Here is a 21,555-nt window from a genome sequence, read left to right on the forward strand (position 1 = left end):
AGAATACCACTTATTAATAAGTTGGCATGAACTCTAAATTAGTTTACTGTCCTGATTGTTAGAGCCAACGTCTTAATGTCTTTAGTTAGAATTTACTGTAGACGTCTATGAGAAAATGATCCATAAAGGTATTTGTATGCTAACCATAAATATAGAAATATAACTAAGTTTTTAAAATAGCATTTGCTGTGTTTCTATGGTAATATATGTCTTTTCAAAAAACTGGTAGCAGAAATATGAAAAAACAGTATTCAGAATGTTGTTATTTTATGTAATATACTCTGATATTTATTGTAATGTTATTTATGAAATTGCATGAAATAAGTGGTACAAATCTACTATATTTTCTTTGTCTAAAAATATGCTGTAAGAACTCGAATAAAAGCACAATGGGTTAAATCTTGAGAAGAAGCCCATCTCGAATTGAAGCCCCCTCTTTAGTGTGCAAAAGTAGCCTTGGAAAGAATCCCCAGGGGCTTCTTTTTAAGATAGCATAGTACATACACTGTACATAAATTTAAAAGAAACAAAATAAATAAAAAACACTCTTGGTTTATAGGGGCCTACAGTGTAGTTTAGGTGATTTAATGCCTGTTAATACACTCTATGATACAGATTGATACAGTGGCCCTATTTATTGTTTTATAGTAGTAATTCCCAAAACATTAAATTATTTATTCATTTTGAAAAGAACACCCTCTTTACTTGGCAAAGGAGCCTCGAGAAGAAGCCCATCTCGAAAAGAAGCCCATCCAAAGTTTGCAAATAAAATAAGCATCCCAGGGCTTCAATTCAAGATTTTACGGTATTGGATTAATTAACAGAAAATGACCTCTCTCTTTCAAAATTGGTCACCATGGAGACCAAAATGTTATTGGCTATGTTCTCACACAGCAACTAACGGTTAGCAGGATCCTTATCCTGCTAACCGTTAGCTGCCGTGCGTCCATGCGAGAAAATCCCGATCTGGATACCAATAATATGATGATCGAATCACTGGCCAATAAGAAACTGGAAATTGTAAACACGTACGTGTGATTGGTTGATGATAGAAACGCCCTCAACATGCTAACCGATAGCGCTTGCTAACCGTTAGAGTATCCGGATACCGCTAACGGTTAGCGCGCGCTATCGATTAGCAAGTTAGGCGCGTTTTTATCATCAACCAATCACACGTACGCGTTTACAATTTCCAGTTTCTTATTGGCCAGTGATTCGATCATCATATTTTTGTGATGGTGCTGTTGTCAAGTCTGTATTTAGTCACTGAGTTGAAAATAGGATAATTAATGTTTTGAATAACCTTTAATTATTGCTCAATTAATAATAACATTTGACAGGTATTGCAGCTTTTGAATTGAGCTTCACAACTTTCAATTCAACCTATTATTAGTAACAGCATGGAAGACTTAATTCTTTCCTCCATGGTAAACAGATAATAGTTTTACTTTATTCAGACACTAGAGGGCAGTATATAAATTGTCTCGAGTTCATGAATATTAATTTCAGTTGTATTGCAATAGATTGAAATCAGTAGATCCTTGTTAGAATATGGTATCAGAAACTTCATTGAATGTTGCAAAATTTAATTTATTTCACAGTACTATAGTAAATTATAGTTTTGCATAACACTAATGGTTGGGCACACTTTACTACATAACTGATGCATAAATAAGATCATTTCTATATATTCTTTGCATCGGACATTTAATTTGCAATCTCTAGTAACATATTTAATATGGTAAAAGCATAAACTACCAAAAATTGAATTCATTTAATTTGTGTCTTGGAAGTTATCCAAACTCGCAACAATACAAGACAAAGAAAAGTTCAAGAAGCTTTTATTGATCACCTGAAGAATCAATAGTCCATAACTACCTGTGACACCACCCCTCCTCACTTTGCTCTTTTTCGGGGGATTTTTGGAGTAATGATCCAGATCCAATATATTGTTTTCAGTTGAATTTTTAAGGTGTTCCCAGAATTGTTCACTGACATTTTAATGCAAAGTAACGCAATGCCATTGCGCAATATGCAGTGCAGTACTTTCTCATGTTTCATGCCCCTCACAAGGTTTATATGATATTGAATTGGTATACCGGTCTTTGTGGTTTCATAAGTGGTTTCCTGTTTTTTAGTTTTACAATATTTGTAGTCCACAAGTCCACAAGTTAAAAAATCACACTCAAGTAGTTAAAAATCATTTCATATTACCTTTTAATTTGCTAACATGCACCCTCCCCCATCACTTAATGATTAAGCTCCCCACTCCACCCATTAACTTCCTCGTTTCTAGTCTTCTAGATACATCAATGGTTTTCGTCCACTTAAAATTTGATTCTGTCTAATCAACAATGCTTGCTTGTTCGTCTGTCTGCTCTCCAATCAGAGGGGAGCTGTAACTAACTTTCCTGACTTTACAAGTACCTATACATGCCAAGGTATAGAAAAAACCTAGGACTGTTCAGTGCTTTTGGCATTTAACAGCAATTTTTTTTTTTAACTTTTCGTCTAATTTTCGTTTCTTAACATAGCTTAAGGTAAATTCATTTTTGTATTTTCTTACAAGCTTTTAAGTTAAGTTTTAAAAATTTCAACTTTCTAAAATTTTTATCATGCATTATGTTAAATGCCTTTGTGGTTGGGTTGTCTTGAAAACAACACTATATAAATTTGATAAATAAGATGTCAATGAATATATAGTAATTCCAAATATTTTCATTTCACTCTGGTTCCAATGGGTGTCTTGCAAATGAAGTTTTTCTCATTGGGTTTGCTTCCTTACTTGGTATGTTATTTTATGAGTCATGCCCCCGTGGGGGAACAGCACACCAAAGCTGCTTGCTATACATTTGATGTATGTTTGTTTCTATCATTCTTCCATGTTGTATCTTATATTTAAGCTACACAATATGCTTATTTTATAATATAAATCCTTTTAAAATGTTTTACTGGTAATAAAATCTACATTTTCATTGTTTTTTTTATAATGGATTTTTGTTCTGTCAGTACTACTTTTGTAATGTATTTTATGTATATGCAATATCTTTTTAAATTTCCAATTTAGTAATTGTATTAATAATTAATCATTTATTTGCACAGTATGTTTAATGTTTTTATATAATGTATTTAAGGCATTCAGTAATTGGCTTTTTCGCTGTTGGAGGATGTTTGAAATATAATAAAATAAAATACATCTGTTTTTTGTTGGTTTTTGTGGTTTGGGAGATGTTTAGGTAGGGAGAGATGACACCCTTGATTCAATATACCAGTTTCTATAACTTAAGTTAAGGAAGTGTTGCAGGGGCTTGGCTTCCAATCCCAAGGTTCTTGGTTCAAATCACTAAATCCAGGGGCCAGGACTACTTCAGAATTAATCAGCATTTTTCTTGTTAGCTAGGACCATGGACCACAAATTGGCCAGCCTGTGCCCCTTAATAAACGGAACTTAAAGCATCAAAATATGCCTTTAAGAATGTCAAACGTCTGAGTGAATGGGGGCATTACCCCATACCTTACTGGGGCCTACTTAGCCCTAGGATCTTTGTTATACCACTGTCAAGACAGGGTTCTGGGTTCAAATCTGATGAACCCAGAACCCAGAAAAATAAGACTAAAGCTTTGTCCAGACTGTCACATTTTATTTGATAGAAAAACTATTGTATGCCTATATTTAGTCATGATGTGCCTGTATATGGTCATGATGTGATGTCATCATGACCATATTTAGACATGTCACATATTTTTGTCAGATAAAATTTGATAGTCTGGACAGGGCTTTAACAACTCCATTTTTGTACCTTTATGTATAAAACTATAACTGTCAGTCATTCATTACAAAGGCGTGTAAACACTCTGATGTTATCTGCAATTTTATACTCAGTGATTATATTATTGAATACTTACAAAATCTAAATGAGATAACATGTCAGATTATATTTCTAATTTCTTTAGTTGATGAATTAAAATAGTTTGAAATAAGTTGATGGTTATATTTACTTAACATCAATATCCCATGACCTCTTGTTAGTATTAGTCACGTCCTATTTTTCGTCAAACTATTTTGCTCGTATTGCCTGAAGCCCAGAATAATTTTATATTGAGGAGATCATGATTTTTAGCTGACAGGAAGTTGGTTCATCTTTAATGAAAATTGACACTAAATACTTGGAGCCGATTATCCTGAAATATGGTGTGTTGAGCATAGTTTTAAGCTTGTGATTCGTGACTGGCAGTTATGGGATCAAATTTGTTTATGGGATTAGTAAAACTTCTGTCTAAATTTGTCAAATATGGGATTAGGTATGAGATACCTTTTGGGATATGATATACCTTATATACTCGCGTATAAGACAAGGTTTAAAATAGCAAATTACGATCGAAAAACAGGGGGTCGTAAATAGAATGAATTGCGACCGTGAAAACAGGGAAAGTCTTATACGCACGACATACTGCAATTGTCCACTCGCTACAGTAGTAGTAGTAGTAGTCCTCCCCGCGCCCTCCCCTATATACGCCACTGATCAAATTCAACAACTGATCAATCAGAACACGGCCAGGAATGCATGCGCATGTCCTATAAACAGGCTAAGTTCTCACACGGCAGCTAACGGTTAGCAGGATCCGTATCCTGCTAACCGTTAGCTGCCGTGCGTCCATACGAGAAAATCCAGATCCGGATACCAACAATATGATGATCGAATCACTGGCCTATAAGAAACTGGAAATTGTAAACGCGTACATGTGATTGGTTGATGATAGAAACGCCTTCAACTTGCTAACCGATAGCGCTTGCTAACCGTTAGTGGTATCCGGATACCGCTAACGGTTAGCGCTAACCAATCGGGCGTTCTCACGCAGGTGCTAACGGTTAGCGCTAACGGTTAGCTCCCGATCCGGATACTAGGGCTCTCGTGAGAACCAGGCTACAGATGTGTTGTCCCTTGAATGAATGTTTTTGCATACATAAATGCTAGTGGAAAGGTTTATTGATAAGGTAAAAATATGCACTACACCATAGTGAAAGATAGTTACACCTGAGAGTACGCGCACTCTATCCTTGATTAATACGGAACTAATATGACATCACTAAATTTTCAGCACATGCGAGTACGTTAAGTTCTCCTTGTGTTGATTTTAGGATACAATTTGGCCAAATCTGCGTTGTGCAGAGAACGTAAGATGGTCACGCATGAGTGAATACATTCTAGAGTCGCATCGTTGAGCAAATCGAAAGCACTTTAATATCTCATGAGCGTTACAGGCCTCTGTGCAATATCTGTTTCTCTTGCATGGATTTTTACGTGGTACATGTCTTCATCAAACACTGATTTTTTTTTTTCACACAAAAGTAATGTAACCCAGGCCACTTTCAAAGTTTTTCACTTACTGTATTTTGTGTAGCATTTTGTCTCATGTGGATGGGGTGTTACTATAGTTGATGTTTCATTACAATCTTTTACATAATTCAGTTTACTTGGATTAAATAAAAATATATGGTGATTTGTCAAGTTTGTAAAATAAATAATATTTATTTTATTTATTTATTTATTTTCAATCTTTCGAGAAAGAACAGAAAAAGTGGAACAAGGGTGCGGAGGAAAAGCAAAAGTTAAAAAACTGTCATCAATTGATGTGCTTAACCAAACCCCTGACAACAAAAACAATACAAACCAAAATCATTCATAGGAAACAATGACAGGAACAATTAATCAAAAAGCAACTCACACACACACAAAAATAAAAAAATAATAAAATAAAATAAATAAATAAAATAAAATAAATAAAATAAATAAAATAAAAATTTAAAATATTAAAGATTCATTCAAAATTACAATTATTAAATTATTATAAATATTTATGTGCAGTTATCACATCCAAAAACAGTATATTCGTCATTAAGATACAAAATTTAAAATGCCATCGTCATAAAAAAAAATAAGATCAAAAAGTACAATCGAAAAGAATAAAATAACAAAATAAAAAAAATCAGTAAAATGTTTCTTTAGACTCTGTTTAAACATAAAAAAAGGCTCCTCAATAAGATTATTTCTTATAGTAACATTAAGCTTTCGGAAATCTAACTACCCCTGAGTATTTAAACACATCAGTACGGGCTCTAGCATGATGGAAGGTACGTATATCTTGGTGACTATTATTAACTTCAAATAAATCTACATAACCCCATATAAAATCAGAACGTGGAGAAATAAGTAATTTTGCAATGAATGCCATGTTCAGAAAATCTCACCTATTCTCGACTGACAGTAAGCATAACTCCGATCATCTATTATTATATATAATAAGTTATGCTACCCAAAATGTCATTTATACTATTTAAAGAATGACATATAATACATTTTCAATATATTAGCTTTATATGTAAAACTTTTGTGATAATGGTACTCTGGTAGTAATAACTTGACTGTTCGAATGATAATAAAAGTGATGAACCTACTAGTATATGATGCAGTGACCAAAATAAATTCCCTTGGGGAAATTACTCATACCTTATAGTAAACAGTTTCCTTTTAAATAAAAACAAGCAATCATTAAACATATCAGACTTCTTTCCTGCTTCTTCATGTTCATTGCATCAAACAATTTCCTTCTATTTCCAGCACTTGCGGAACATATCTTTTTAGTTGTCCACTTGGTGTTAAGTGAACTTTCTTCCCTTTCAATTTAAAAGTGTTCATTAAACAAGGGGTGGGTGGTCAGCAGGGTAGGCACGAATGATAACCATGTCAGACCTACTTTGTTGTAGCTCAGTTCTTAAAATTTCAATGATAGTCTATCTCTAGATAGCAGGGGTGGTGCCAGCTGGGGGGAGGGCCAGGTTGGGGAGAGCTCCCCCCCCCCATTGGGGAGAAAAACTACAAATTTGTCGGGAAAAAAAAATGTATTTTCTATATATTAGTTGACTTTAAAATTGATTAATTAAGCATTTGAAACCCTAAATTTTCAAAATTTAGGGTTTCAAAAACTCTCAGGACCTGTGTAAAAAGATTTTTTATGCCCACTTTGCTTTTGTAGGGGACACTGCCCCCCCCCCATACCACACCCCTATCCAATAATTCTCTCAGAACTATTTCTAAATTGTCTTAGTTTGAAAATTCCAAGCTTTATTTTCACCAAATCAAACCATTTTTTTTTGTAGAATTGTTGAGGATTTTATAGATCTGCATTAGTGGTATAACACGTCTATATTTTGTTGGGGTGCATAAACTGTAGGATATCGTCAGATATGTGATATTTATAATTTATTTACTTTTGAACTCTCTGCTTGACTGTTGAAAGGTGTTGTTATTACTAAGACGTGTGGTGAAAGAAATAATTTGTACTGTGGCTTATAACATAAGAATACAATGGTATCAAACCAATTTGATGGGTTTTTTTTATAAATCCCATGGGAAAGACAAAGAATTCCTTTTCATTCCACCTTCAATACAGGAAAAATTATGGATTTGTTGTTTTGTAACTTTATGCCAAGACTGAAACCTAGGGGGTAATAAACAGTTCCACATGTTTTTATATATATAAAGACAAGTTTGAATTGTACTTGAGAGGTGTTTTTTAGTATATTTATTTACTTTATATTTTAAGTATTGTACTCTATGAACTAGTTTTCGAAATAAAGAGAATGAATGAATGAATGAATATATATTTTTCTCTTTGAAACTTAATCATATGACTGACATAAAACAACATTAATGTTATTTTCTTTGATAAGATATATATTACTTTTAATCAGTTTTGTCATTTGGAAAGACATAAGCTGTTAATCACATGTAAACATTGGCTTTGTGCAGAATTTGGTTCACTACAGTAGAACCACTCCTTTGGGAATCCCTATTAAGGGGGCACTTTTTTGGTCCTGAAAGTGTTCCCTTATAGGGATTCCGCTGTATTTGATTAAAGTACTACTGTAGTGAGCTTTGTATCATGATCTGCCACTGACAAAAAAGCCTGTATGAACAGCTTATTGCATAAATATTTATACTCATTAAAAAGATGAACAAAAAATATTTATTAGTTATTAAAAAAACTAGACTTTCTCTCTGTTGTGTATAAAGCCCAAATACATCTGTCAGCTTCTAGTAGGTAATAAGAGTCAAGTGTCTCCCTAAAGATACATTAAAATATGTCAATAAATTCACTAGACTAAATAAACCACCGAGACACAAATTTATTATAATATGACATTCGCTTTGTTTCAGCTAAATTGTAATTGGGTCATTATAAGTAGGCTTACAAAAAAAATGGTTATTTATGGAGGAAGTAAAAAATAACTATGATTGCAAGTAATAGTTGCATACAAGTTGGAGGTAGCTAGTGGCTTGAGATTTAACAATAAAATAAACTCAATTGGCGTGGGTGGAGGGCCCGTCTTTGGTCACGAAAAATCGTGGGCTAAGATGCTCTCTGGTGCACCTTGAAATAGATCTCTAGTGCTCAAATTAAACCTTTAAAATGTGTTATGTGTTAAAATAGAATTTTCAATGTTTCTAGGCCTGACAAACTATAGAATTGCAAAGGTTTTATGTATTTTGATAAAAAGTTTGGTTTAATAAAAGGAGCCTTAATAAAATGAAGCTTGAGATCAGTGGAAAAGCATGAGATATTAGGTGAGACTTGGTAGGTTGGTATGTAGTTGGCATAGTTTGGTATGTATGCACTCTGACATATCCAGGGTCTGAGAAAGCATGGACTCCCACCCACTCACTGAATATACCAGACAAACTGTCTAGTCTTTGTTTGAGTTGCAATGGTAAACAGTGTTCACATTGGCTAGGTAGTAATCCTCATTAAAAAGGATTTTAATTAAATATAATGTACAAATAAAAACCTACTGCATTGTGTTTGTATTCCTAAATTTATGTTAATTCTGCTTATTATTGCTTTCTTTATCTGAAATTATTGTATTTAATTTGTTGTCGTTTATATTAAAGTGATATTATGGCTTAGAGGTTGAGATGCTTACCTTCCAAAATCAAAGTTCAGGGTTCCATATCATTCACCAATATGCCATTCTATTTCCTAGTACACCAATATTCCCAGTATGCTATTACTCTTCCCAAAATATGTCACTCTTTCCAACATTTTTTTACTCCATTACCGTAAATGTTCGAATAAGCGCCGCTCTCAAATAAGTGCGCACCAAACCTGATTTTTTTTCGCTAAGCACCGCTCTCGAAAAAGCACCAGTGGCGCTTATTCGAGAGTATATATTACCCTGTGTGTAATAAAACACTTAGAGAAACAGGATTTAAAATACGGGAATACGTGAGATGGGAACAGGCATGGAAAGTGCCACCCCATTATTTTTTTTATAAGTGCCCCTCTCGATTAAGCACCGCTCTCTACACTGAAACCTTCTCAATTTTGGTAGGCGGCCGACGTGATTCAATGAAGAACGCAAAAGGAGGACATGCGTGCAATGGATCGTTTTTAATGATGATCCGTTTAGACTGCCAATCAGCAGACGGCTTCGCATCGCCCAGCCCTCAAAGGAAGCGGGGTTGGATTTGTGGTACGACCGTGACACAATAATGCAGTCGAGTGCCCAGCTTAAACCCTCTCCCCAATAATGCTACACCCCTTACTCAATTTGACACATAATATAACCTATGCCAGAATATCTCAGAATTGAACCATTTGGGATTGGATCACATCATAACGACAAGCTGCAGTCACAATGAATAATACTGTGATTCGGTCCCATATTACTTGTATTAAATGGCAGTATTTATAAAAATATTGTCTTTGATTATTTTCAGATAATGGATTCAAGTAGTTCATTTTTCAATTATTCCTCGAGCACTGTTACGGCAGGTACTGCCAATGCTATCAGTACTTCATCTAGTCTGTCCTCTGCAATGGACAACACGACCATCAATAACAATGATGTACATGTCCATCGCAACAATGACCATCTACAGGATAATGGATTGTTTGAAAGCCTTCAGTCTGAGGTAAGTTTATGACACATCACATCACTCACTAAATCTTGGTTATAGAGAAATAATATCTGCTCTCCATTGCGGTTTACAGAAAATCAACCTTTAAAGCTTATAATTTCAGACATCCAGAGACCATCATCAAATTGTAAAAAAAATGTCTAAAATGGGGAAAATAACAACTTAACACGATGAATAGATATAAGGTTACAAAATTGTTGACATTCCAACATGTTTGGCCATTGTCCCCGAAACACGATTTGCAAGGCCATATATAGAGTAAACAAAACATTAGTAATATTTGTTTCATCTCCAATGTTTCTTTGTTTACAAAACAAACCTGAAGGGTTTCACACCTTGCCACGAATCGTTGGTGCATGGTTTACAGAACAAACTTACTTTCCAATCACTAATGACATCGAACATGCTAATTTAATTGTAAACTACAAGTTGTTGAACCTGTGTCATTGGGGAAAACAGCTTGCGACCAATCACAATGGTATGATAATGCCGAGTACAAACGTCAAGGCCCGTTCAGCTGAAGGGTGTGGTGTTAGCCCTGTTCGACCACTATGACTAAGATCCCGACAGACATAAGCCTGGCCCAGGATAACATGTTTGCAATGTCAGGTCCTATTGAGTTGGAGTCTTTGCTTAATACCAAGCAGGTCAACTTGTTAGGTGTATAGAGATGTCTTTCAATCACTTGTCACATTTTGCTAATAAGCTGTTAAACTTTTCCAAAGTATTAATTGAAAGAAGTGTCATGATAAGTCCAGAAAATATTAAATACATGTACAGTAGATCATTTAAAGATAAAATAAGTTAATAATTTCCAATAGACACAAATCAATGGTTATTTGATTTTCAATGATTAACACACTTTCTTCTAAAAAAAAGACTGCTAATAAATTTTAGGATCAGTGCAAAAAAAACAAAACAGAATTTTACAGTATGCCTATTAATTTTCAAGGAAAATAAATTTTGTTCTAATTTTTTATTGTAATTTAAATGTCTTAAAATGTAGGCCTATTCAAATATTGAATTATATTTTCTGTGACTTATTTGAAGCATGATAATTCATTAGGTTTTTTCATGAGCAACTTTATTATATTTGATTTTTTTCCTGTTATTCTAGGTGGCAGTCTGTATTTTTCAAGCAGTTAAGACTACTCAATGTTATTTTTTTCTCATTTTAATTTTTATTATTATGTTATTATGTTAATGTTAATTTGCTCAACATACAGTATTGTATTTATTGTCGTGAACTATGTTGCATATAGGAGATTGGCTTCAGGGATACCAGTTCTTATTAAAATTCAATTCCATTGTTAAAATATTGCAGTATGACCAGTTAAAATTATTAAAGTGTTTTTTACATAAATTTTTAATTTGCCCTAGAAACATCTTTATTTTAAGTCCTTGATTTTCAATCTCACATGATACAGATTTAAGATAAGATCAAGTTTATTGTCCAATTAGTTTCCAAAAATACATTTGCAAATTCATTGTTTGGTCCAATGCCAGAGACAAAACAAGAAGGTTTTATAGAAATTAGGTCCACATGCAATAATGCTCTGCTCACCATTCCATTTAATAATAAAAAATAATATATATCACTCATTTTACCGTCAAAGTAATTTTCCTTTTTCATGAGCAGGAAATACAGTACTTTTAACTCTACCCACTAGACTTTGAGATTAATCGTTGCTATGCAACATTGACTGTTGCTAATCCCATTGTCTTGCAGTATTGACCATTGCTACGGCTGCTTTATTTCAGAAAACTAGATCATTTGTCCTTCCAAAATCATAATTAATAACTCTTCATTCCACGCATTGGAAACGTGAAATTTGGTTTGCAGCTCAGCTAGACTGAAAATTTGGGCCTATTCAGGGACTTTAATGTATAGAATTTGTCCATGCATTTTGGAATTAAGGACTGATTAAAGGTGTGTTGTCCCATGCTAAATACCGAAAAAAATCATAAAAATATTTTTTGAAATTAACTTGCCCATTTTGAAGTAACATAAAATTTATCAACTTGATCATAGAAATTAGTGTATTTAAAAAGTGTCTACCCATCAGTTTACAGCGAAAAATGATAGAAACACTTCCAGTCACCGGAAGTGTTTTATTATTTTTATTATACTTTTCTGGTTTAAAGATCAGGGTACACATTTTTTAAATTCATTAATTTTTATGCACAACTTAATAATTTGTATGTTATTGCAAAATGAGCAAGTTGATTTCAAAATTATTTTTTATGATTTGCTGACATTAGCAAGGGACAATTCAAATTTTGAATTTGTCTATTTTGTGCATCCTTACGGTAAATACTGTCCACCAAAATGTACTGTAAATTTCTATTACTTATTGTTTTGTGATTTTTTTTATGCTTGATTTTTAGTTCTTAATATTGCCCTTACAAAGGAATACTTTATAATGTTGGATAACTCACTACTGTATGTTACTCAAATTTGCATTTAAGATGTAATAGAGTGTTTCATGGTTTTTAACTTCACTAATTTATGCAAATTATTTTGGAAGATTTAGCAAAGTTATTGTTGAAATGAGTCATAGAATCTTAATCTCTAAATGATGCAAGTCACAGCATTTTGCTTGCTAAGTAGTTAGTTGTACTTTTTAATTCTTTCTTACTTTCAACTTTTAAAGCATCACTTTCACAGTTCCTGCATTAGTCATCCAATTTAGATAATGAACCCTTAAAGATCTGAAAATCTCCCCAATCAACACTTAATTGTTGAATATTTAATTGCACTGGATAACTCCCCTGCAGAAAAAGATATCATGGAATTTAAATATTCATTTCCAGCTTAATCAATTCTCTTACATAAAATGTAATATAGTGTCAATAGAACATCAGATAGTTGATCTTATTTAATGGTTATACATATGTCTGTTAGGATAAGGGTATAGTGCCTGTCTTCATGCTTTATGCCATGTTCAACTGTTGAACTGAAGCCAAATGATTTGAAATAGCTTCCCCCCAAAGACCATGGTGTTGAATGAAGCTGCTTGGCTTATCATTGACTGGCCTTGTTATTGGGTGAAACTAGTTCTTTAAAGAGATCAATAACTAATTTTGATCGTGGGAATTCAGTTGTACTCCTTATCTCTGGAGTTTTATTAAAGTTATCATATTATGTGGTAGTTTGTTTGAGCTTGAAAATTGTGGTTAATATTTATTTAGAAAAAAAGGTGAACTGTAGTTTAACGTTTATCCTCTTTCTATTCCACTGCCTTAGTTGAAGTAGTCCCATAAAATACAAGGCTTTAGATTTGTTAAATACAAACCTTTGGCACAGCGATTGAGGCTTGAACTCTTAACCACATTGTTAGGGGCTCGAAACTCTCGCTGCAGAAGTGGCTTGTGTCCTTGGGCAAGACACTTGTGTGCATTCGTCTCTCTACCCGGGAGTACGGGAGTACAGAGGGGTTCCGGCATATGCTGGGAAGGTAAACAAACTGGCTGTAAGGATGAGTGGCGATCTGCTCAAATGCTTAAGAGTGATGGGCACACTGGACCTGCGTGTACAGGTTCGACTACCTTTACCTTACCTTTTTCCTTTTAACACTACTTCAGTCATCACGTCCAGAGAGCAACCACAAACCTCCCACAAACTAACCTGTATCCTACAAATTCATAATGTTCGCATGAATGTATCATTGTCTGCCTGAAATCGACCAAGCACTGCGCAACAGTATTTGTTGAGAAAGCTCACTCAAGCACATCTCCCTGAAGTGGCTTCATATAACCTTCTGTAAGACCAACCCACTGATTTTATGGAGCATCACATAGTCCCATCCTGTATTAGTAATCCGGGACGGATCCAGAGAATTTCTGAGGGGGGGGGAAGGGGCACAAAATGAAGTTTACGCCGCCACCCCCACCTCAGCCCCACCATGGTTGGTGTAAATAAGTGGTAAATAATTGAGCTCTCCTTTCACCCTGTCCTGGATCGCCACTGAACTCATGCATGCACTCCTTTTTTTCCTCTTTTCTCTCTTTAACTAAAATTTTTCTCCCTCTTTTAACATTTCGACTTGACTGACAGGGGGGGCCTCATGGCCCCCAACTGGATCCGCCACTGGTAATGGACCTTGTGGAGTGCCATCAATCATACTAACTAATAAGAAGAGGGCAAGGCCAGCATTACACACATGTCTCACAAACAAACAATCTTACAACCATTTAAAAGTCTTTTGTTTTTTTATGTCTTTATATTGTGCATTATGAGGATGTAAAGCAAGTGTAATGTATTGGCTCAAAGCCAGGTATACATTCAGGCTTTCGTCTGTCAGACTTTTTATAAAAAAAAAGTTATAAAAAGTAAAATAGTTTTGCTTGTATCAGATCTATTAAAGTATTAGCTCAAAGCTGAGAAAGACTTAATAGACTGTTTAATCAAACATTGTTTGATAGTGTATGCTTATTTCAGACAAGTGTGACAAACAAATTAATCAGTTTGAGGTGATATAAGCTCATCATCATTATCTTTGTATTGAGTGTGTTTATGTTGTTACTGATGATAGATGAAAAAAAAATAAAAACAATAATACTAAATGTCCAGATTGATGAATTTATTTTAAATGTTTTAACATTCACTGTTTTAATAGTAATATTAACAATTTAATAATAATAATAACTATTATTATTATTATTATTATTATTATTATTATTATTATTATTATTATTATTATTATTATTATTATTATTAATAATTCAGCAAAGTAAAATACAATCTTGCAAGCAATAGGCATTAACCCAAACAGTAAACTGCTCTTACTCTATCATGAAAACAATAAATATAACATTAAAAATATAACTAATTGAAAATTATTAACTTTTAAATTGAACTTTTTAATTAACAACCTAGGCACTTAATAATTATAGAATAGTAAGATTAACAACAGAAGTTATCAATAGTATCATTACGATAAAGATCACATATTGTGGAGTGGAAACTCATTCACTTTAGGTACGACCTGATTTAAATTAACCACTTAGGTATCGGTATATTCAATAATCTGCAACCCTTAAAACTTGAAGCCTTACTTCCAATACCTTTAATACCGATACGATTTTCATTAGAAAAAAAAAACCTGATGACATTGCACTTTTCTTTACACCTGTGTCAACACTCATAACATTTCACGAGACTTGATTCCTTCTTCAGTGTATGACTACGCATCCTTAGCTAACGAATTAACCATCATTTTACAAACTTTATTCACTTGCTTCGGATGATGATTCAGTGTTTTAAAGTTTTTATTTGAAGAATGTTGCCTCTGAGTCAGCTACATAAGAGGGTGATCGCGAAGATCCAGTCATCGCTGGGCACTAGGCTGTGTCATCCCCGCGTCTGACTCATATCCTTGCTCACTACTGGCAGTTCACTGCAGGTTACTACATTCGATCCGTACTGTACGCAAAGCATTTGCGGTGTAAGATTTTCAACGTAACGGCTTGTCACCGATATCACTTAAAGCAGCAGTTATTTGTTTAGGGAGCGGCCCTGGAGTCGTGCCCTTTTTAATGTCACGTAGTGCACAGAGAGGTGCCTTGATCGGCCATCTAGCCATCTGATGTTTTTGTTTTCTTAATGAAATTTTACATCAGTGTTTCATTTTGTGTAACAGCTAAACAGTGAGCTGAAATACAATTTTAAGCACTTGAGCAATAAGTATATCCATCTTGTAAAAACAATTTTTAAAAATTCTATTAACTGTATGATATATTTTTTTTAAACTTACTTTTTCTCTGACTAAAATTAATTTAATATGTTTAAGCAACAGTGTCAAATAACTGTATAGGCAATATGAAAGTTCCACAATTTTTGTGCATTAAAAGAAGACAATTTAACATCAACATCTTAATCATAGAAGGTATTTTTAAATATCACCAGCTTATTCTTGGTTTTAAAGTTCTTCATAATTTGTGTCACCCCCACATTATTGTTCATAGGAGTGAGCCTTGTGAGTGCAGGCTTGTTCACTGGAAAACCAAAAGCAATATTTTTCTTAACTCTGCTTTTGTGTCCTTTCCCAGACTCTGGGAAGAACTACCGTACCTCCTTTACTTCAAAACTCTGTTAATGTTTCCTCTTTTAAAAATAATTTAGTTAAGCATCTTATATCGTTTTATATTTCTGATTAATTTTGATTTTTTTTTGTACTACTGTAATGTATTTCATATATGAAGGATAGGGAGCATATCTTGTTTGGGCTTTTGCCTATTCCCTATCCAGGCAATACATGTTGTTTCAATTCTGTATACTTTTTGCAAATATTATTACTATTATAACAATGATAATTTAAAAAAGTTAATTATGAATGGAAATAAATGTCTGTCCTATTATCCTTTAATATTATTTTTAATTCAGGATATAGAAATAAAATTAATATAAAGAAATTACTATATTTACACCAGTAGCACTGTTTGTACACTGTAGTAATTGATCCTATTTATATGCTCAATCATATAGTAAAATTCAGACAGGCAGAAAGTGAGAGATAGGAAACAGATAGAGAGATCAATAGATCAAATACACAATCATTTCAAAGCTGTATAATTTTGTTATGATATGATGAGTCTTTGCTGACAAACAAGGATGGAACAGTTTAGATAATTATGTTAAAGTGTAATCACCCACTCTATTATGGAAGTATAAATTATATATGTTATGAGTTTTTGGCCATCAAGGTGTGTAGAGACTACTGTATTTTAAGAACTATTTATTAGATTTAAGAAGCCTCGCTAAAACAACACATTGTCATTTTATAATTACGTATGTATTTAAATTTTCTTAATACCAAATCACAAACAACAATTTATGACAAAGAAAAGATATTGTGTAGTTTAGTAACTCGTTACTCCGCTTGTAATAATTTTCATCCTTTTAAACCTTTACAATTTGTTTAATTTTACTTTTTCAGTTAACATTCTTGTAATTTTCAATATAGTACCTAGACATATTTCATGTTAGAAATGATGTATTTTAACAAATTTCAATTCTTAGGAGGCTCTGTGTTTGATGACTTAGCTTTATTTCAGGTATTAACAAACTTTGTGTCATTAATAGTGACATTTCAAGTTCATGAATATACTGCTGCTATGAGTCTGCTAAATTAATAGGTGTTTTTATAGGCTTATCGAATCTCAATATAGGCCTATACACATACATACGTGCCAAGTTTGGGAGAAGTGCTGGCTTGAAAATTTTCCACGGAAGGGACTCAAATAGGCATGGGTCCAGCACCTACCTAGGGGCTGGAAATTGTTTTTGCCTAGAAGGTCTCTATTGCGCTGGTGTTACCCTGTTGCTATGGTCCATTTCAGGGTAACTTCATACTCTTCTGAAGGATGCAATTGGTTTATTAAAGTGCACACAAGTGAGATTTGTACACTGGGCCGCCTTCACTCCACATATTTGTACAAGCAGGTAACAGGTTATAAATGTTATATTTCTGCTATTAGGATGTTACAGGCACTTTTTTACTTTGTTTCATATTTTATTTTATTTATTGATTGTCTCCTTGCTTCCGGTGAGACTCCATCTGAGGTGCAGAAGCTTGTGTCAAAGCCTTCAACTTTGAAATTGACCTTGAATTTGGAAGAAGGAGTAGGCTGGGAAAGCAATGGTACAGGTAATCAAATATCAGAACCACATGTAACAAAAATCTCCTAGAATGATATCCTGCAATTGTATTAATAAAATGTTATATTCCTTACCCCTAACCTGATCTGTGACATCCATAAATTACTGCCTCAAATTGGAGATTTTTTTAGTTTGCATTTTGCAGTTTGAGTGAGTGAAACCCCAAATTTCTCCCCCACTTCTGTGTAACTAATCTATGGATTTCTTGTAAACCTGCAGGAGGAAATTAGCTGGGTAAATTATAACCAGTTTCTGTTCTCCAGTCAATTGTTAATATTATTTTCTTTGGCATACAAAGTAAAATAATACCATTCAAGATATATTAGGAGTGATGTTTTGCCTTATTTATTTTATTTTATTCAGTATAAAACCAACAGCGATGAAAACCGCCACTAACAGACGTGTTATCGTACTGAATACTCAGTACGATCCAAAATTCTTGTAAAGAAAATTTTGCAATTGATTTAGGTGGTTTAGAACATACAACCTCCAGATAACTAGCCTGGTGTCTTAACCGGGAGACCACTGAACCTGATGCAAAAAACAATAATGGTAGTCTGCTGATCAATATAAACTTATACATCATTTTAAATGAGCAATTCAATTTTTTTATTGAATTTGTTGGGGTTTTCTTGGATTTTAAAATATTTATTCAGGGCATTTTTTGAAAGACTTATTCTACTGGTGTAGAACATTACTTGAATGTGTTGAGAATGATGTTGCTTCCATTAGATTTGTTTATGGTCATTTTAGGGGCTGTTTATTTGAGGGAGGCATTTATTCCAAATGAGGCTCCAGAGGGGTGTTTATTCTAGGGAGTGTCTATTCAAGCGTGGCATTTATTCTAATGAATATGGCGCATAAATTTTTGCATGTTGCACTTGCTGGTGAATGTGAAAGAAATTCATTCTTAAGTTTTGATTATAATTATTAGTTTTCTAGGAAGCACATTGATGATTGAAATGTTTGTCAACATATTTACTTGTTTGAATGTGGTATAAGTCATTTGTGATCGGTTGAATCATATCCGTCAACTTCAAGATGAGGAAGAAGTAACGCTGTTGGTGCTGAGTCAACAAGCAGGTGATGTTGCGTGTTATTACATGAAGGATGTCTTACTTAATACGGATTAAATGCCTGGGAAATTAAGCATCAAGGGAATGCCGTTACTTAATTAGCACAATATCATCAGCAAGGTGGTGTTTGCATCAAAATTGCTGGTGGTGTTAGGTATGGGAAGGGGGAATGTTCCTTCATTTTAGGTTCTTGTGTCTAAATTTTGTAAGTAAATGATAAAGATCATAGAAACAACTGATAATTCTTTTTTTTTCTAAACTTTACCCTTCTACTACATTTCCTATTGCTATGTTCTTACTTTCTCCTTTATTCATTCCTTATTTATTTATTTTATTTTAGAGGATTTATATAGTGCACGTATCCAGAAAACTGCTCAAGGTGCTTTTTTCCTCTGTCACAATGCGCAACCTCCTCCGCTCCCGGGTAAGCATTCCTAGTTGTGCGTGTAATCAGCACTACTAATTTCATTCCGAATCATTCACCCAGGTACCCAGTTATATTCCTTGGTGAAGAGAGGCAGATGCAGGTAAGGCGTGTTGCCCAAGGATACAAACTGAGTGACGAGCTTCGGTCTTCATTGCCCGACATTCCGATTGAAAGTCCAATGCCTTACACACTGCGATGCGCCATTTCTTCTTTGCCATTCCGTCTACATTCTCTCTTCCTTTCTTAAGCTTCTACAGTACTTCTATCTTCACATTTTACTCAACATTTCCCCCAACATCTATTCTCCTTCCATTTACCCTTTTCTTCCCCCCTCTCCCCAACTCATCTTCCATTGTCTCATCAATCTTATTATCTTCTTTCCTGACCACTTTCACTCACATCTTTTCTTTTTCTTTTCCTCCCTTATCTGTCTCTCCACTGTAGAGGTTTACGGTATAGAATTATATTAGTAATTTTTTGTAAAATTTAATTTAATTTAATTTAATTGATATAGGGCCTAGTGTGATGGGCAACTCTCAATTTTCTTGTCAGTTTTGCGTATTAAATACATTTGGGTAGAAGTCCCCCTGTTGTTTGTTTCCTCTCAGCCCCAATTCAAAACAAATGTCCTTGACTACCAAAAATAATGCAAGATTTCCTAAACCAATTAAGTACAAAAATGGATGTGATGAATATTAAATGTGATGCGTGTACTTTAAAATATAAGTAACGGAAATAATGATGCTTATACAAATGTGAGTTGTTCTTTTATACAGTATTAGATAATTACTGGAGTTGAGACTCAAATCATATGAGGCTCCATCTGAATTACTGGGTATGTTTCTGATAACAGGAAGGAACCGTTCTTAAGAAGGGTTCGTTGTTGGCGAAACAGGGCCCACACCATTCTTTTTGGAAATCCGAAAGGAGGTTTCTTTTGCACAGTATAATACCTGTCTCTTATACACATCTAGATGTGTATAAGAGACAGACTCAGTACGATCCAAAATTCTTGTAAAGAAAATTTTGCAATTGATTTAGGTGGTTTAGAACATACAACCTCCAGATAACTAGCCTGGTGTCTTAACCGGGAGACCACTGAACCTGATGCAAAAAACAATAATGGTAGTCTGCTGATCAATATAAACTTATACATCATTTTAAATGAGCAATTCAATTTTTTTATTGAATTTGTTGGGGTTTTCTTGGATTTTAAAATATTTATTCAGGGCATTTTTTGAAAGACTTATTCTACTGGTGTAGAACATTACTTGAATGTGTTGAGAATGATGTTGCTTCCATTAGATTTGTTTATGGTCATTTTAGGGGCTGTTTATTTGAGGGAGGCATTTATTCCAAATGAGGCTCCAGAGGGGTGTTTATTCTAGGGAGTGTCTATTCAAGCGTGGCATTTATTCTAATGAATATGGCGCATAAATTTTTGCATGTTGCACTTGCTGGTGAATGTGAAAGAAATTCATTCTTAAGTTTTGATTATAATTATTAGTTTTCTAGGAAGCACATTGATGATTGAAATGTTTGTCAACATATTTACTTGTTTGAATGTGGTATAAGTCATTTGTGATCGGTTGAATCATATCCGTCAACTTCAAGATGAGGAAGAAGTAACGCTGTTGGTGCTGAGTCAACGACCACTTTCACTCACATCTTTTCTTTTTCTTTTCCTCTTTTTTAAATTGTATTTTTTTTCCTTATCTGTCTCTCCACTGTAGAGGTTTACGGTATAGAATTATATTAGTAATTTTTAGTAAAATTTAATTAAATTTAATTTAATTGATGTAGGGCCTAGTGTGATGGGCAACTCTCAATTTTCTTGTCAGTTTTGCGTATTAAATACATTTGGGTAGAAGTCCCCCTGTTGTTTGTTTCCTCTCAGTCCCAATTCAAAACAAATGTCCTTGACTACCAAAAATAAGGCAAGATTTCCTAAACCAATTAAGTACAAAAATGGATGTGATGAATATTAAATGTGATGCGTGTAGTTTAAAATATAAGTAACGGAAATAATGATGCTTATACAAATGTGAGTTGTTCTTTTATACAGTATTAGATAATTACTGGAGTTGGGACTCAAATCATATGAGGCTCCATCTGAATTACTGGGTATGTTTCTGATAACAGGAAGGAACCGTTCTTAAGAAGGGTTCGTTGTTGGCGAAACAGGGCCCACACCATTCTTTTTGGAAATCCGAAAGGAGGTTTCTTTTGCACAGTATAATACTTGGAATGCCAAAGAATCATTCTTCGTACCAATGAACTGTTCTACTTAGGGTGATTCTTACAGTAGATACAAAACAAATAGTGGCCCAATCTTTTAAGTTAGATAATGTTAGTTGTATATATGGGTTGAAGAGATTAGACAATTTTACTATGTCAGGTGTATAATATGAC

The 21,555-nt window shown here is 33.8% G+C and overlaps 1 protein-coding gene and 1 long non-coding RNA gene across 2 annotated transcripts in view; one reads left to right on the forward strand and one right to left on the reverse strand.

Moving 5' to 3' along the window:
• Nucleotides 1–21,555, forward strand: part of LOC117112394 (mutS protein homolog 5-like) — a 92,467-nt gene that overhangs the window by 19,796 nt on the left and 51,116 nt on the right. Inside the window, exon 3 of the mRNA XM_033255466.1 lies at nucleotides 9,780–9,974. Coding sequence (XP_033111357.1) covers nucleotides 9,783–9,974 — 192 coding nt within the window. The 5' untranslated portion in view covers nucleotides 9,780–9,782. The remainder of the gene's footprint in view (nucleotides 1–9,779; nucleotides 9,975–21,555) is intronic.
• LOC117112398 overlaps nucleotides 20,135–21,555 on the reverse strand; it is an 8,460-nt gene continuing 7,039 nt past the window's right edge. The window contains exon 4 of the long non-coding RNA XR_004446036.1: nucleotides 20,135–20,247. This is a non-coding gene — a long non-coding RNA (uncharacterized LOC117112398). The remainder of the gene's footprint in view (nucleotides 20,248–21,555) is intronic.

The sequence above is a fragment of the Anneissia japonica genome, unplaced genomic scaffold, assembly GCF_011630105.1.
Source record: "Anneissia japonica isolate Jap-2015-1 unplaced genomic scaffold, ASM1163010v1 scaffold3735_len701357_cov177, whole genome shotgun sequence".
Lineage (NCBI taxonomy): Eukaryota > Metazoa > Echinodermata > Crinoidea > Comatulida > Comatulidae > Anneissia > Anneissia japonica.